At 44.9% G+C, this 18,532-nt stretch overlaps 1 protein-coding gene across 1 annotated transcript; it reads left to right on the forward strand.

Moving 5' to 3' along the window:
• Positions 1 to 216: 216 nt before the first annotated feature.
• ARV1 (ARV1 homolog, fatty acid homeostasis modulator) lies at positions 217 to 18,532 on the forward strand. Its single transcript, XM_008057953.2, has 6 exons — positions 217 to 441; positions 7,850 to 7,969; positions 9,629 to 9,782; positions 14,555 to 14,779; positions 15,527 to 15,673; positions 18,089 to 18,532. The coding sequence occupies exons 1-5, from the start codon at positions 238 to 240 to the stop codon at positions 15,667 to 15,669; spliced, it is 846 nt and encodes a 281-aa protein (XP_008056144.1). The 5' UTR covers positions 217 to 237; the 3' UTR covers positions 15,670 to 15,673; positions 18,089 to 18,532.

An 18,532-nucleotide genomic window follows, 5' to 3' on the forward strand; every position in this document is an offset into this window, starting at 1 on the left:
CCTCAGGGCGCATGTGCGGCAGCCCGCGCCCGGCTCTCGGCCTCCCCGCCTCCAGCCCAGGCGGACAGGTGGGCCGTGGCGAGGGGGCGGGGCGGGGGAAGCAATGCCTCTTGGGAGCTGTCGTTCCGGCGTGGCCAGCCTCGGGCCCCGCTTCCCGTGCTGGGACTACGACTCCCAGCAAGCCCCGCGCGGCGCCGGTCTTCCGGTCTGGCGTCTGACGTCTCCCGCCGCCCCGGGATGGGAAACTGGCGTCGCAGCTGGCTGGAGATGGGCAGCGGCCGGTGGAGCGGGCCGTGGCCGGGGAAGGGGCATGCGGACCGGGTGGCGGTGACCCCCACTGCCGCCCCGGCTTCCTGCCAGTACAGGTGCATCGAGTGCAACCGGGAGGCCAAGGAGTTGTACCGAGACTATAACCACGGGGTGCTGAAGATCACCATCTGCGTAAGTTGTCCGGTGTGGGGTGTCCTTGGGAAGACAAGGTCGCGCGGGATTTGGCCGCCGTGAGAGGCAGGGCCCTTTCAGACGGTCCTTGGCCCTGCCGTCCCGCTCGGGGTCTGGCATGAAGACCTGCCCTCGTAGAGAACTCTCTGCTGCGCTTTTTTTGGTACGGGTGCGTGTTTGGGAGCCGAGGCCCACCTGGCGAACAGACCGTCGGGCGGAAGTGGATGTGCGCGTGGTGCGGAGGAATTGACACGTGGGTTCGCGCCGAAGCTGCTTCACTGTGGCTGTCGGGCGGCGTAGCGAAGGAGCTGTCACAGGGTAGGCAGTCGGTACATTGTCGTCCCGTTTCTGATCTCCCGATGATTTTCCAGGAATAGTTCTCTTTCGTAAAATATGGTCTGTAATAATATGCAGGAGCGTAGACAAATTGTATGTACCTATATGGCCTGTTGTCGAACATTGAACACTCTGGTGTATTCACTCTTAACGTCCTGTTCCACTCAATGCTTCCCTCACTTGGCAAAATGTGAACCCTTGTTAAATCCAACATACTGCCTGGTCTTTCCCTACACCCGTGCAGCTGTACGTTCTTGGGGGGGGGAACGTCTTAAATTCATGACCATTAACTTCATATAGGCCTTTCATGCTGCCTGGCCATCCTGTTGTATGTATGTCCCTAGTCCACTCTCATTCCCATTCTTCGGGACAGTCATCGCATGCCCTTTCTCTCTTCGAGCTTCCTCTATATTCTCCCTGTTTTTCTAAGAAAACGGAACGCTTCCACAAGCTTTGCAACCACATAAACCCATCCTAGCATTGTTATGGACATATTATACTCTGTCATTCCTCCTGTTGTTATGGTTGAAGCCTTGATATACCCGCATAAAGCCAGTGCCTCCACTTGTACACCAGATCTTACACCCTTTCTTTTACTTAAAATGCTCTTCTGCTCTTTGCTGCACTGTTCCCACTAGCATGCATACTATCATTTCTCCCTTCAAAAAAACCCCAAACCAACAACAACAAAACACTCTTGACCCCACTTCTACCTTTAGCTTCTGCTCTTTTTCTCCTCCCTCAGACAGCAGAACTCTTTTAAGTGATGTTTGTACTTGCTATCTTTATTTCTTCTCCTAGTTTCTTTTGAGCCTAGTTCAGTCAGACTTTCTTCCATCCACCTTCTCACTAGAAACCATTTTTGTTAAGATCACCGCTGACTTCCACTTTGCTAAATCCAGTAGTCTAGTCTTTTTGACCTCATTATGATCTTCTCCTTGAAACACTTTGTGCACTTGCCAGGACTCAGGGCTCTTCTTGTCATCTTCTTACTGGCTGTTTCACCTCAACCTCTTTTCTGGTTTTGCCTCATCTTTCTTACCTTTTTTTTTTCTTTTTTTTTTTTGAGTTGGAGTCTCATTCTGTCGCCCAGGCTGGAGTGCAGTGGCACACTTACAACCACTGCAGCCTTGACTTGCTGGACTTCAGGTGATCCTTCTGCCTCAGCCTTCTAAGTAGCTGAAACCACAGGTGCGTGCCACCACACCTGGCTAATTTTTAAAAATTTACTGTAGAGATAAGGTCTCACCAAGTTACCCAGGCTGGTCTTGAATCCCTGGACTCAGACAGTCCTCTCACCTCCGCCTCCCAAAGTGCTGGGATTACAGGCTTGAGCCACTGCACCTGTCCTTTCTTACCTCTTAGCCATGGTGTACTCTAAGGCTCAGTCATTGGACCTCTTTCTGTCTGCATTCTCTCCCTTGAAGAGCTCATTCTGTCTCATGGTTTTAAATACCATCTAAATTTTGACAATTCCTGAATTTTTATCTCCAGCCTGAACTTCTCCACTTGGCTTTCAGTAGCCACCTCAAACTCTACCATGACAATTTAGCGACAACTCTACCATTTTAGTTCCTAAGACCAAAAAGTCTTGTAGTCATCCCTGATTCCTCTCTTCCTCTGACATTTTGTATTCAGTTGCCCAGCAGATCCTGTTAGCTCTGTCTTCAGATTATGTTCAGAAACAACTACTTCTCACTGTTACTCCTGCTGCAGCCCTGGTTCAAGCCCCATCATATCCCACCTGGCCTGTTGTTACACCTCCTGTCTGGTCTCCCTATGTTGCCCGTGGACCTCTTCAGTCTCTTCCAGCGCAGCCAGAGACCGAGCCTTCAAAAGTGTACGTTAGTTCTTGTCATTCCTTGGGTCAGAAGCTTCCAGTGATTTTCCATCTCACTCAGAGTTAAGGCCAGAATTCTTGTGCTAGTTTATAAGACCCTGTGCAGTCTGATGTGCGCTCCCTCCCTCATTCCACTGCCGTCCCACTGGCCTCCTGGTGTCTCTCAACCCAGGTAGGTTCCTTCCTCAGGGCCTTTGCACTCTGCCTGGAACACTCCCGTCTCTCAGGTGTCTGCATGGCTAGTTCCCTTACCTCCTTCAAGTGCTTTTTCAAACATCTTATCAAAAAGGTCCACTCTGACCACTCTATTAAAAATTATGATACCCTTCCAGCTTTATCTTTCTCCATGGCACCTTATCACCTTGTAATATTTTACGTAATTGACTTAATATTAACTGTCTTCTCCTACTGGAATGTAAGCTACACAAAAAGAATCTATTTTATTCATTTATGTAGCTGGATCACCCAGAACAGTGCCTGTCACATAGTAGGTACTAAGTATATATTTGTTGAATGCATGAGTCATTTCCAGGTTTTTACATGAGTGCATGCTTGGACATCCTGGTACAAGAAAGAGGACAAGATCTTACATGTAGTCTAAGCTTTGTAACTTTTGGACTCATCCAATTAAATGATCCCCCTGGAAGATGATAACCACATACTTGTATGGTATTTTGTCCAAAGAAAAGCTAATATTTGTATATGCACTTTAGTTGGTAATCATTAATAATATAAAACAATCTTTTTTTACTGGCAATAAGCTAACAACAAAATCCCTTTCATAATCATCAGATGCTTGCTTCTTGATACTTTTTTAAATAGAAAGACAAAATAATTGTTGGATAGCTATTTGGGTGATCAGTTACTTCTCCCTTTCCCTTTTTTCCCTTAACATCGTACTGTCTCTGAGACAGATTTTAGGTGTGCATTTGGAATAATGAATGGTGGCACCATGCATTATGAATTTATTATCGTATACAGCCATTCCATAATGAGATAGAGCATGAAATTGCCTCACTTTTAATCATGCTAATACACAGTAAACTTTAGGCCATGATAGCATCACTCAGGAAAAACCATTTATTTGATGCTAGGCTCTGAGAAAGTAAACCATAAAGCTCTTCATTTTTTAAGTTTTTCAACTTCTGAGATATGAAAAGTAAAAAGGTTTTGCATCAGGCAATTTGTTGTGAAATGATATCAAAGTTTCTAAGTGGTTACACACTTGGGTCTTTTCCCTCCCAGACTGGGAGACGGCAAGATGCTCAGCCGACCCCCCGCCTGCATTTTTCACCTTTGCCTTGGCTCTCTGTGCTTTTCCGCTGCCACTCCCCGCTTGCCCGTCTGTGTTTCTCTCCCTGGCCTCCCTCGAACACGGCCGTTCCTTGCCCCAGCCCCAGCCCCTCCCGCCGCTTCAGCTGTCGCAGCTGATTAGCACTGTGCTCCAAGACGTGACCCTTTTGTGTCCTGTAGCGCCTGGCTCACGTGTTCGGCTCTTTGCCGCGCTCGTTGTTGCGGTCGCCAGAGAAGCCTCCGTCGAGGCCCTCGCGAGCGCTGGTCCCCTCGGCCCGCAGCCTTCGCTCCCACCTTGGGGTGCCGAGGGCTCCGCCCTCGCGACGCGCGCTTGCTCGCCCTGGGGCTGCCCTGGGGCTGCCGTGGGGCTGCCGGGGCGGAGCGCGCGAGCACAGGCGGGGAGACGGATGCCCTGGAGATGGCCGAGGGGAGTGAGCAGCCGGCAGCGCCAAGCACTCCCCGTCTGGCCCGTTCCCATCCCAAAAGAAACGAGCCTCGCTGGGGAGGTGGGGAGCACGTGGGCCAGGCGAGGCACATCCGCCCTCAGACCGAGGCGGCGGGAACGGGGTGTGAATTCCCCGAGCGCCACCCGTGTGCTGCGGGGGATTCTTGGCAGAAACCTCTTGTCAGGGTGCTTGTCTACAAAGTAGTCGATGGTCTCGAATGAAACAATGTGGCCAGACTGAGAAGACACAGTTACTAAATTCGGTAAATATAACTTCTCGCAATATGTTTGGGGACGTCTACATTTGTGTGCGTGTGTGTGAGTGTGTGAGTGCGTGTGAGTGTGTGTGCATGGTATTCCTTCTCACGTTCGAGGTGAAGGCAGGGGGAAGGGACGTTGAGAACGGCACTTAAGGACAGATCAAATGATAGAGGGAGAATGAGAAAAACTCAGGTCTCAAGTAACTGGGAAGGAATCAGCAGACTTTGGTGAAATCTCAGTGCTCATAAAACACAAAGCACATAGTGTATCACATGTTGCCAGAAGCTCCCTCTTCTCTTACACCCTGTGCTCATCCCATCCAAGCACTGGGATGCTACATCGTCTGATGGCCTGTGGGCGAGGTGGCACCTTTGTCTTCCACCTCTAAGCTGGAAGGTCCTTGAGGAAAGAGACTTTCAGCCAAAGACTAATATGTAGCACCTTGTAAGTGCCTGGTTCATCAAATGGCCAGAAAAGACAGCTGTTGTTAAGAATGTAATAGCCATTCCAAAAACATTTGTCAAACAAATGAATGCAAAAGAAATAACAGATGCTGTGGCTCTGGGTGCTGGTTTCTACCTACCTCTTTCCCCAAACTGTCTGAATCCCCAGACTTGTGGTGCTCTCTGAAGATGGGTTTTAGAGAACTTCTAAAAGACAGAGAGAGGATATCTGACCTCTCCGAGCTTTCATTTTAAAATGAAGTAGCATCTCTGGTCCTCTAGTCTTGTGTATATACAGGAGGAAGTGTGCTCATGTGAGTAGCACAGGAATAAGACAGCTCTTTTGCCATGAATATAGAATTTCTGATTCTGAGAGTTCTATTTAGATTCTGGCCTACTCTCTGCTCAGGTAAAGAACTGCAAAAATATTAACTCCCTTTGTCTCTGTTCGATTAAGTGGATTTAAATTTGAGGTAGCAGCACGTGTCCCTTCATTGGTTTGCTTGATGACTCGAAAAACATACCTGTTTCTTATAATGACATAAAGTAGGGAAACTTTAAATTGGAAGCAAATCCAGTTTTTTATTACATAAGAAGTTCAGGGTTAATATCATTCAATACACTTTATTCTTCTAGCACTTTAATGTAACTAAAGGGCCAGCCATCCTAGTTTGTTTTTATAGCCATTACTTCTCCTATTTCTGTTTTGTCCCCTCAGAGTTTCAAAATGTTTTGTTGGAAATGTAGCCAATCCAGTAGTCCTCCTTTCCTGTGGGGGATGCAGTCCAAGACCCCCAGTGCCTGCAGTGGCAGATAGTACTAAACCCCATTCCGTAAGTCCGAACGCATTTCTGTCCACATCTTCCACCCACAAATGTAATGCCTCTTTCGTCTTAACTAAGCACTTATCCCACAGTGGGGCCTTAACTTTTGCAGTTTAAGGTGTGGCAGCAAAGCACAAATTTCTTTTTTCTTTTTCACAGTTTCACAGATAGATTTGTTTTTAATGTGGATCTTAGCAACCTTGGCATGACTTTTCTTATTACGTTGAGAACTTTCATTTTTTCACTCAAAGTGCTTTGTAGCCTCTCTTTAGCATATCTGAATTGCCAGTACCACTCCTCTTGTGCTTTGGGACCATTCTTGAGTCACATAAGGGTGACTGGAGAACATATGACAGTCAGTCTGATAACCTAAATGGCTGCCAGGTGGGGAGCATCTACAGGGAGGGTGATGTGCTAGACAAAGGGGTGACTCATCCCTGGCCTTGGAGCCGAGCAGTGTGCAGTTTAAAACAGAGTGCTTATTTGTAATAAACAAATAAATTGTATATTTCTGTAATTTTCCACTTAATATTTTCAGACCTCTGTCGACCACTGGTAACAAACTGCAGATAAGGGGAGAATCCTGTTTTATGAAGTGAATCGATACAACTTTGTAATTAATATGACTTCAGTTGTCACATTTCTAATGAGCTTCTACTTGTACACTTGCATTTTACACTTCTAATGGTGCTGGAATTTGATGACATTGTAATCACTTGTGTCTAGAGAACCCGTCTCTAAATTGATGACCTTTCAGGGGAGAAAAGCCATTTGGCAGAAACTGCTGAGACTGGGGGAGCCCTGATTTTGGATCCTAGAGCCAGGCTATACAGCACAGTTCTCTACACACAGCCCAGCGCTGTCCGCTGTGTCTGTTATAGCAGGGAAAGACCATTTTCTTTCCATATTCTTAATGTTACTGGGGAAACTCAGGCTTCCCCTGCCATCTGTCTCCTGAGAATGGTTGGCACCAAGCCCCGTGTACCCACTGGTAGGCTCCTGGTAGCTCTGGGGGCAGGGTTACTTAGCTGAACACTTTTCTGTAAATCATGCTTCAAGAACTACAAAGTTGGGGGCCATCTAGCCAACAGGCAACAGTTTATCAGTGAAAGTAATTTAAGTTTATTTATTTTATAATAATTCCTACACTTTAAAAGTAGATTGAAGATAGAATCCCTACAGATTGAAAGTTGACTCTTTTCGGATACTTTCCTGCCTAAAGTCCGTCTTTAAAACAAGTATCTTTTTAGCTTCGTGAATATGAGGCTAAAATATTCATATTTTTAGCCTAGAAGATTGTATTTAGTTTTGTTGTTGTTGTTTTGAGTCAGTCTCACTCTGTGGCACAGGCTGGAATGCAGTGGCAAGATCACGATGATCATGGCTCACAGCAGCCTCAGCCTCCTGTGCTCAGGAGATCCCTCCAACCTCAGCATCCCAAGTAGTTGGGACTACAGCTGCATGCCACCCTGACTGGCTAATGTTTGAATTTTTTGTAGTGGTGAGGCTTCACTGTGTTGCCCAGGCTGGTCGTGATCCTCTGGACTCAAGCAATCCACCTGCCTCGGCCTCCCAAGGTGCTGGAATTACAGGCGCGAGGCACCTCGCCTATCCCATATCTAGTTGTTTCTTTTTATTTAAATTTTTCATTTTAAACATGTACAATTCAAAGTACAACTCAGGGTTAAGTATACAAACGTTTGTTATGCGGGTACCCTTGTTGATGAGGTATGCCTCCCCTCCCCCGGCAGAATCCCATTACTGCCAATCCTATCCCCACCTAGTTGTTTCTAAAACCACTTCTTATATAGATAAACATTTTGTATCTGAATGGAAGTTTATTTAAATAAATGCTGATATGGCCTTGTTGCTATATATGTCCAAATAGACCCTGGTGTTTTGAAATCCTCTAGGATTTGAGAATGTATGAATTTGCTTGTTCTAATATTATCTTGTATTATTTCAGAAATCCTGCCAGAAACCTGTAGACAAATATATTGAGTATGATCCTGTTATCATCTTGATTAATGCTATTTTGTGCAAAGCCCAGGCTTACAGACATATTATTTTCAATACTGAGATAAATGTAAGTTGTGATTTTTTTTTAAATTCTACTTGATGATGCTGTTGTATTTTAAAAGAATAATAAAAATTTTGAACAGAATTTTAAAATATAAGAAGGAAAGATTCTAACTTGAGGATGCATTTTTTATCTCAACATCTGGAAGTTCCTAGAAATAACAGGTGTTTATTTTTAAAAGTACACACTACTTAGTGAATGTTTAAGAAAGTGGTCACTGGCAGGAAACAATCCTTAATCTGGATTGCTTTTTAGTAGGTTGAAACAGACATTACTGATTTTGAACAGAATAAAATTAAACATATCCAGATAGGAAAATAATTATACCTAAAAGAAGTAGGCAAACATGAAAAGAAGGACATTTTAAAAACACAATTTATTGCATTTTACATTCTGCTGTTAAAGGAATGTGTAAAGTAAATGATAACATTGGGTTTAATCAAAAAAGTCCTGATTTATAAAGTTGGATTTTTCAAAACATACTTTTAGTGTATTGAATTGTGGACTCTTTAATAGTTTGGGTAGAGTTGACATCTAAAATACAGGACAACCAGTTAAATTTGAGTTTCAAATACACAATGAATCCATTTTTTGGTTGTTCCAAATATTGCATGGAACATACTTACACCAAAAAATGTATTCATGGTGTCTGAAATGTGAATTTAACTGGGCGTCCTGTTTGCTAAATCTGGCAATGCTAAGTTTAGGCTAACTTCGGCAGTAACAGTGCAGTTATTTATCCCTGCCTCGTCCCCAAAGTTAAGTCACCAGGGTGGTTTTTAAATTACCAGAGCATGGATCCTCACACTTGGCTACACATTAAAATCACCTAGTAGAAGGGTGTTAAACCCCCCAAGCAGGTCTCCCTAGAGCCAATTGAATCAGAATCTTTGGGCATGGGATCCAGGCATCAGCAGTGTTTAAGCCTCCTCAGGTGATCCCAGCTGCACTGGGGAGCCAGCCTGCCAGCTGAAGGAGCCTGGGCAGCAGAGACTGGACTCTGGCACACGCTGGGTTTACACTCAAGCTGCCTCTCCCTCACTTCACATTGATGGGGAAAGTTCAGCCTGTAGGAGAAACAGAAGAAAGCCAGTTCTTATTGCCTGGTATCTTCTGTCTTAGCCAAAATGCCAGACTCTTAAGAACTTCCAGCTTTTAGTTGCTTTCTTTTAACATACTGAGCTATACTCATACAGCCCTGAGGCATTTTTTAGAATTCTTGTTCAGACTATAATTTCTTATTCCGTATCATGGAATCTTCAGGTTAAATCTCTTATTGCTGTTTCCACCTATACATGAGTAAATTCTTTGCTTGATTCTGTGTATAGGACAGATGTCAAAAATACATAATGGAAGGTGAACTATTTAAAGGGTGATTCTTAACTAGGGGTGCACACTAAAATCCCCCTGGAAACTTTCAAAGCACAGATGCCTAGCAGGACTGGGGTCTAGACATTTGTATTTTGAAAAATCTCCTAATGTGACTCCGGTAGACACTGCTGAATTGCAGAATTAATGCAGCTGTGAGTCTGAGGAGCAACTTGGTGGGTCTTGCTTTTGAAGCATGTTCTTCAAAACCACAAATACTCAGTCACCTCTGTGCCTGGTGATATAAGGTGCAACTAAGTGTTTCTTTGTCTAATTGAATGGTGATGTCTTTGTCAGATCCATGGAAAACTCTGCATATTTTGTTTGCTTTGTGAAGCGTATCTGAGGTGGTGGCAGCTTCAAGATTCCAACCAGAACACTGACCCTGACGACTTGATCAGATATGCTAAGGAGTGGGATTTCTATCGAATGTTTGCCATTGCTTCTTTGGGTAAGGAGACACCAGGCTTTCATCCTCAGTTAACGAGTACTTAACGATTCTGACTAAAACTAAGATATGTGGTCTTGATCATTGGATGAGGAGCTAGTAATACAGGACTTGAAATTAAAATTTCAGCTCTACCACTTACTTGTGAAGTGATTCTTTTTGAGTCACCTGGTTGTTGTTGTTTTTTACTTGTTACCACACATATGCTATGGAAATAGTTATGCTTATCAGATTAGAAAATTTCATAAAATATTTTGAAGCATATTGTTAAAAAATTTTTAATGTTTAAGTTCTGATTATCCACTCTGAAGATTACCGAGGTTCCATCTTTATTCAAACAGATTGATAATTGCTGGATCTACTCAGTGTGTTGTACTAATTGCAGTATACTAATGCAACTGATGTTAACAGGGAAAACTTGTTACTTATCTGACAGCAGGCAGGAATATTGCTATTCCCCCAAATTCTTTACGTTCAGAAAGTGCTTTTTCTAAGAATTTGAATTTGTAACTTAAGTTATTGTTTTTCTAGGGTCAGAATGTGTTTAATTAATTTCTGTCACTGTTTTATTACTAGTTTCCGTGCTTCTCTGCTTCTAAGTTATTTGATGATAACGAAACCTTAGCTTCATCATACAAAGTCTCCAGTCCACGCCAGCGTCACGTTTCTGGACAGGGACCTCCTTCACCTCCTCTTCTTCTCCGTCTTCCCTCACCCCCTTGGGCGTCCCGTCCGTCTGCCACGAACTCCCATATGCCCATCCCCAACCCAGACCTTCCTTCTGACCTCCAGCCTCTATGTTCATCTTTCTTCTCCGTGTCACCACTTGGGGATCTCCTAAATCACTGTGTCCATAACCGAGTATCATCCCTCTGCCTCCACCCAGTCTTCCCATCCCAGGTGCAGGTAACTCATTGTTTTAGTTGCTTAGACCAAAAAGCCTTGGAGTCAGCCCCGAGCTCTCTTTCTCTGATACCTCATAGTCAGGTCATCAGGAAGTCCCCTTGGCTCCTCCTTCAAAATATTCCCACCACTGCTGCTCTCCACTCGCTCCAAGCTACCACCTGGTGCAGTTTACCCCATCTCTTGCCTACAGGACCACCACAGCCTCCGCGTCTGCTCGCCCAGCTCTCCAGCAGTCTATTCACAACACAGAGGAGTCCTTTTCAAGCCAGTTCGATCGTGTCAGTCCTCTGCAAAAACGCCGTGCTGCCCACTTCCCTCAGAGTAAAAGCCGAAGTCCTTACAGTAGCCTGCCAGGCCCTCTCCCATTCTCTCCATGGCAACGTCTCCCAGATCTGCTGTCACCTACCCGCTCTGACTGGATGAGCTTCACCTGAAGGCCTTTGGACAAGCCATCCTCTCAGCCGGGAACTCCTGCCCCGATGCCCACATGTTGACTTCCTCACATGCCTCCAGTCTTGGCCGAAGTGTCACCTTCTCAGTGAAGTGCATGCTGCTCCCTAGTACTTCTCCTGTAATGCTCCTGATCTCCTAATCTTGCTCTGCTGCTTTTTCTTGTGGTGCTTATCATCTAACACCTCACAAAATTGTCTCTTGTTCATGGTCTCCTACTCACATGTATACAGAATGAGGTCAGAGCTCTTTGTTTTGGTCACTGATGTAGCTCAAGCCTTATTACCGGGGCTATAGTAGATGCTCAGTAAACATTTGTTCAGTTGATTGAATGAATGTTATGCAAACATACACCCACACATTCTAACCCGAGCAAGTCACCATCAGTTAGACTCAGTGATTATTCATTCATTCACTGAAGAAATATTTTTTTAAATACTTATTATGTGCCAGGCACCACTTTAGACACTAGAGATATATCCCTGAAAGACACATAGAAAACTCTCTACCCTCTTAGAGCTTGAAGTCAGGAATGAGTGATGATTTAATTAATTACTAAGGCTTATGAAAATTTAATGACCATGATGTGCATTCTGTCAATCATTTTAGATACAATTTGGACTCTGTGGCAATTTAAAGACATTTAGTGTGGCTATTGCTTCATTATCTTCTTAGATAATATTTGAAATTTATTTTAAAAATAGGGATTCTTTTATAAATTTTTTATAGATTATATAAGGGTTTATATATAGAAAGGCTTTATATATAAATGCTTTATAAAGATTATTTTATAAATTATATAAATATATAATCTTTATATCATATAAGACAATATTAAATCAGGTGCAGTGGTTCATGCCTGTCATCCCATCAGTTTGGGAGGCTGAGGTGGGAGGATTGCTTGTGCCCAGGAGTTCAAGACCAGCTGGACGATATAGCGAGACTTTCTCTCTACAAAAAGATTTAAAAGTTAGCCAGGATTGGTGGTACATGCCTGTGGTCTCAGCTACTTGGGAGGCTGAGGCAGGAGGATCATTTGAACCCAGGAATTTGATACTGCAGTGAGCTATAATCATGCCACTGCACACCAGCCTGCTGGGCGACAGAGCAAGACTCTGTCTTAAAAAATAATAATAATATTAAAAACCTCCTTGAGCATGTTACCGAGCCCAAGAACTAGAGCATAATATAATTTTAAGCTTTAAAGCGCAAAGCATCTTAAAATTTCTAGAGATAAACTGCTGTTATGTCTGTATTTTTAATCTAATATTTTTTAAAAGTCTTGTTTTCAAATAATTGAGAATTCCTACAGCAACTCCTGTATGGTGGGTCTTTTGATACTTAATCAAAAATTTCTACTGTTACTTATCTTTATGTGTCTTAATCTAATTCCTGATTACATTATAAAGCTGTAAAGGGATTTATTAAGAATAGCTTATATTAAATATGGCATTTTCTCATTTAAAAATTGCTTTCACAGGTATTACCTAGTTTGATTTTCACAACCATCCTCCAAGACAGACAGGTTAGGGCTGGAGAGGTAGGTTGGGGTCCCTCATGTCTAACTGCAGAAACATAGATGTGGAAAGGGTAAATGATTTCCCCATGACCCCACAGCGGACAAGTCTCGGGACTCCCCATCAGTGTTTTCTGTGCTGCAGCAGGTCGTCAGCCCCTCCGGGTGCCGAGCTGGCAGACGAGGGCTTAAGGACTGGCGCAGTTCCACAACTCTCATCAGTCCTAATTTGGAAGGGAGTGGGGAGTGTCTGCCCTGACCTCTCCAGTACAAGAAGTCCTTCTTTCTCTAGATTCTTGAGAGATAGTCCCGCTCTGTTTGAGTGTCTCCAGTGACAGGAGACAACTCTCCATTGTTAGATCATGCTTGTTGTTCACTGTTTGTTCATTCAGGGAGTTCTTTATTACTTTATTGTTTTTTAATCCAAACCTAAGCTTTACAATCGGGCTGTTTGAGCAGATCCTTGCAAGGCGCTCCCGTCATTCTGAAGGGCAGTAACATGTCTCTCTTGAAGAACAGATCAGATATCATGGGATTGACCATCCTAAATTAATTTTATTGATTTTAATCACCTTTATTTGGAGCCTCTTTAGTTTGGCTATATTAAGTTAGAAAATGTTTAAAGAATAGTATAGTTGTTTCTACTATAATATAATGTATATGCTCCAGAACACCTGATTTTGAAGAAACCTAAACTATAACACATCTTGTGGGGAAAATATGAAATTAGAGACAGACTACTCAGTACGGACACAGCTGGGTAGTCAGAAGACTAAAAATCCTAATAAAAATTATAGCACAGGCAAAAGAAGTTTTAAATTTCTAGTTAATAGGAACTGCATAGATTATGCTATGTTCTGACCAGAGGATACAGAAGAACCATTGCTTCTTCTAATCTGGACTCTGTCTATCTATGAATACCTTCTGGAAGTATAAGGAATTGCATTCAAGATGTTAATAATGAATAAAGGAAGTCTTTTGATTTAGATGACAGAATATTCAAAAATCTTATAGATAATAGGCACAGTGGAAGATACGCAAATAAAAATGTCTTCCTGTGTTACTTCATTTGTAGGATGGGTCCTATCTTTCAGACTTCAAAGCCTCCACTCTCCTGTTTTATTATATCTTTGGAGATCTCTTACTTTACAAAGAAAATGGTTAAGCAGAATCTACTTCCTGGAAAGAACTTTAGAAAATTGATGATTATGACTGGGCACCGTGGCTCTCACACCTATAAGCCCAGCACTTTTGGAGACCGACGAGGGGAGGTCACTTGAGGCCAGGAGTTTGAAACCACTGTAGGCAGCATAGCAAGTCTCAGTCTCTACAAAAATTAGAAAAATTAGCTAGGCTTGGTGGCACACACACCTGTAGTCCCCGAACGTTGGGAGGCTGAGGTGGGAGGATCACTTGAGGCCAGGAGTTTAAGGCCAGCCTAAGCAACATAGCAAAACCCTGTTTCTACAAAAATTTTAAAAATTAGCTGGGTGTGGTGGTATGCCTGTAGTCTCAGCTACTCTGGAGGCCGAGGCGGGAGGATGGCTTAAGCCCAGGAGTTTGAGGTTGCGGTGAGCTATGATTGTAGCACTCCAGCCTGCGACAGAGCAAGACCCTGTCTCCAGAAAAGAAAGTTGATTATCACAGTTCTAATAGAGTTACTTTTCCTTCAGTGGATGATGAAATACCCCATGAAAGAACTGTTGAAATATGTTTCTAAAATCATACCCACAGGATCTGACACAAAAGCCAAGGATTTAAAAAGAAGAAAAAATGTTTGATCTTGATAAAGCCTTTCTTGTTAAGTCAGCTGATAAGTTGCATTTTGGAATTTTGGCTTACTTTTAAGGAGCTGTGTTTTTGGATGGGGACATTCATATTTTTATTTTCATTTTCTCCTTAGAACAAGCTGCCTTTTTTGTTGGCATTTTTACTTTTCTGGGGGTAGAACGGCCCATGACGACGAAAAAAAGGCTCAACTTCAATTTGCTGTTGAAAGCATTATTGTTATCTAGCTATGGAAAACTGCTGCTGATTCCAGCTGTCATCTGGGAACACGATTACACCCCTCTGTGCCTCAAACTCATTAAAATATTTGTCCTTACATCGAATTTTCAGGCAACTAGAGGTATGTTTCTGATTTTATTCTATCTTCTCAGCCTTCAACCCATAAAAAAGCTTAAAGCCTTGTTTCTAGAGCAGTTTGCATATAACCTATCGAACACTGGAATTTTTCATAGCATAATAACAATACCTAATACTTTGAATAGTGCCTTTTACACAGCAGGTACTCAGTAATTGTTACATTTAACCACAGGGTAATTTACAGTTTTCAAAATGCTTGCATATGCATTGTCTCTGTCCTGGGAGATTAGTAGGGCATCCATCATTACGTCTATTTTATGAATGCACTCATGGGGCTCTGAGGATTAAGTGACTTGTCCAAAGTGACATGGCCAGGAGAGAATGCCAGGTCCAGGAGAATTCCTGCTATACCACGAAAGGGATATGTAGTGTGAGAAGTGCTGTTTTAAGTGAGCCTATTACCTGGTGCTTTTATCAGAATATTTGTCATCTTGCAAACTGTGACCCTGGGAGTATCCTTTTTTTATTATTTTTCCTTTAATAAACATGGAACAGAGTCTGCCCCTGGTTTGCAGAGGAGGAACTCAGTGTTTTGTTATCAGCAGAGGCTTTTGTTCTCTCAAAAGATTTACAGATGGAAAAGTGGGAGAAGGTAGCAGCATAGATTAATAAAACAAATACAGTTTTTCTGAAAACAGCTTTACCAAACAATCCACACCACCACATAATTTATATGCCAACATCACTTAATTTGAGTTCAGTAACCTGTTGCCTGTCTTCTCTTTTCCAGTGACCCTAAACATCAACCGAAAGCTCTCCTTGTTGGCCATCTTGAGCGGCTCGCTCCTAGAAAGCACCGCGGTCTACTTCTTCCAGAGGATGGAGTGGGGCACTGGAAGTAACTGTGCCATTCATAAATCCCAGGACTTCTGAAGAGGTACTGAAAGCATCTGCAGGGCTCATGCATCCAGATACGTAACCTTCGTGGATTAGATGTCATTGTAAAATGAGAAGAGACACTTATGTAACCCATTCCCTAGTATCTGATTGCTTCTGGGTCGCCCCATTTTCCTTGAGGACTTTAGTACTTGGCTCCCAGGGGTCTTCCATTTAGTTCCTTTTGTCATCCTCAGGGACATCAGCACCCACGTCTTTGTTGCTTCCAGGCACCTACCTTATAATTTCCCTAACACCTCCACTCCCATCCGTTGTACTCGGATCTGACTCTGAAACGCTTTCTCACCCTTCCCGGCCGTCTTCCGCTTTCCCTCCCACCGCCCATTCCTGCCTTTGTGGCCTTTCGCACCTCTGGTCCCTTGGCCTCTGACTTTCCTCTCCTTCTGACCCGCCTGGCTGTTTCTTCACCACACGTGGGATGTGTAGGCAGCACTGAGCTGTTCTCCGTTCGTCCCTGGAGCTGTCAGCCTCTTGCCTGCCATCACACACGCTTCGCTAAGGCTGTCTGGGGATCTCGCATCTGTCTCCATGGAGCCTTGTGTTTCTGGAGCAGCCACCTCTGGGTGTACAGAGCCTGAGTGGGCCTGCATGCTCCTCTGCTTTTGTAGTGGCCTCCAGTGACCCTCTGTAGAGGGCCTTGCCTGGCCTTCTGGCCTTCTGGCATCTTCCCCGTCCTCTGCTCCCCCTCGCGTGCTCTTGCCTGGCTGAGAATTCCTAAGCTGCTTTCTTCGTGGCAGGCCTTCTTTGGTCTTCTGAGTGCTCCCCTGCTCTCCTTCCTGTCTTGTGCTGTGCTCGGCTTCCTCTTGGGGAGCTTCTGCCCCAGGGGTGTTCCCTCCCTCCATCCATAGCCAGCCTTGTAGATCACAGCCGCTGTGTCAGGAGGCAGGACCATGGGCACACTCTTGGGGGCTGGGCTGGAGGGTGAGGAGAGCCCAACAGTGAGGGAAGCAGGCTGGGTCCGGCCACTGCGGGAAAGCTGAGGCTGTGCATTTGGCCACTCCCTCTGCACGGAGTCATCCTCCTTGCAGGTGGCGGCTCTGAACCTGCTCCACTGGTCTTAATGGGCATCCTCCACGCCAGCTCACTCCTCCTCTCTGGTCGCAGAGATGTTGCTGGCTCACTCTCCCTCTCTTTTCCGCGGTGGCTCTTTCCCTCTGCCTGTGGACTGGAGCTGTTCATTCCAGCACGTTGGGGCCATGCCTGCTTCCCCGTTTCTTCACGACGCCTTCTCAGCAAAGTCCACTTTCTCCCAGAGTCTCCTGCGTCTGCACTCCCAGACTTCACAGGGAAGCCCGTGGTCAGCTCCTCTTCCGCGTCCTCCTCCTCCCTGAGCTCTGCCCGGGAACTGCTCACTCCGGGCTCCTCTTGGCCCAGGTCCCCTTCCCGTGGGATCTTCCTTCCTCACTGGCTTCCCTGCCCGGGCCTGGACTCTGCCTGAAGGCCTCTTCCCGGGGCTCTCCCTTCTGCTGGTCACCCGCCCTCCCCGCCGCCTCCCCCAGGGCAGCCCTGCCCCCACTGCAGCATCAGCAGGCCTGGAACTCCGCGCCAGCCACACTCTCCCGGGAGGCAGAGTCCTGTCCTGACCGTTTTCCTCCTGGCATGCTCCTCGTCTCTTTTCACCCTGGCCACAGCTCCACCTTCCTTTCCTGCCTGAGGGTAATCACGACCTCCCAGCTGGCCTTCAGCCCACACAGGTGCGCGCAGATCTCCACAAAGCCCCCCTCCTGGGGCCGCCGGACTTTTTAGTCAGTTCTTCTCACCGGCACAGGAGTTTCTTGCCTCTTCCTGAGGAAGAGCTGTCGTTTTCTGTAAGTGGCAGGGTGCCCTGTGTACTTTGGTCCTAATTCTTCTCCCCAGGCTTGTTCCTACTCACATTCTCCACCGCAGGTCTTCTCTTCCCCAAGCTGGCCTTATGCTCTCCCCTGGTCCTGGGTGCTTTCTTCTCCACTTAACCAGATATGGTCCTCTTGCTTCTCCGTGGAATGAAGACTTTTCAAAACTTGAGTCTGTCACGCTGACCTCCTAGTGCGCACAAGTTCTATGCCCAAGCACTTCCAGGACTGGCCCAGGTCAGATCTTTTGCCCCCTGCCTGTGGAAGTGCTTCCTGCCACTTGCCAGACTCTGTTACAATTTATAGTTAGAAGATAAGGTCACCTTTCTTTAACCACTTGAAAACCATTGTTCTGTCTTGTGTTATCTCACGTTTTGTCCTTGTCTGTGTCTTACGTGAAAATTTCACGTGTTTGTGCCTCACTCCCCAAGCCTGGTTAAACGTTTGGGAGAGACGTGCCTGGGATTCCTCTGTATCACCCTGACCCAGGGCCTGCCCCAGTGTCTGTCTGTCTGGTTTTCAGCAGAATGGGCCATTCTCAATACTTGCTTTGTGATCCACAGTTTTATTCTGCTCTACTATCTGTGGCATCATTAGCTATATCTGAAAAACAAGACCTGAGAGATAAGCCGAGCTCCTCATTCTGATGAGTAAAATGAAACAAAGCTTTGGAAACCCTCCTTGAGCAAAGACAGCCATGATGGTAGCTGTGGACGCCTACCCCACTACCCACAAAACAGCCACTTCCACAGATACAGACACACAAAGAAGCACTCACGCAGACAAGGAGTGTTTCCACGGGGACTGTGTGTGCAGTGGGTGAAGATATATGTGTTATAGACAGCTGCAGGTAAGGACGCATAATTCACATGTAATAAAAGATCCAGGCTTCATTCCTTTGACGTGTCTGTATGTTTTGAATTTAAAATGTTGTTACTGGCTTACATTTTTGTGTCCTCTTAAAACAGCGGAAACACTTTTTTCTTAATAAAGTATTTCAGAATAAA

Source organism: Carlito syrichta, unplaced genomic scaffold, assembly GCF_000164805.1.
Source record: "Carlito syrichta isolate Samal-C Ts95f unplaced genomic scaffold, Tarsius_syrichta-2.0.1 Scaffold303169, whole genome shotgun sequence".
In the NCBI taxonomy this organism is placed as follows: domain Eukaryota; kingdom Metazoa; phylum Chordata; class Mammalia; order Primates; family Tarsiidae; genus Carlito; species Carlito syrichta.

Excerpts from the sequence above, each read along its gene's own strand:
- ARV1 (XM_008057953.2), top strand. The coding sequence starts at position 238 with ATGGGAAACTGGCGTCGCAGCTGGCTGGAGATGGGCAGCGGCCGGTGG. Across the intron at positions 7,970-9,628 it reads TTTTCAATACTGAGATAAAT|ATCCATGGAAAACTCTGCAT; the intron begins GTAAGTTGTGAT and ends TGTCTTTGTCAG. Across the intron at positions 14,780-15,526 it reads GAATTTTCAGGCAACTAGAG|TGACCCTAAACATCAACCGA; the intron begins GTATGTTTCTGA and ends TCTCTTTTCCAG.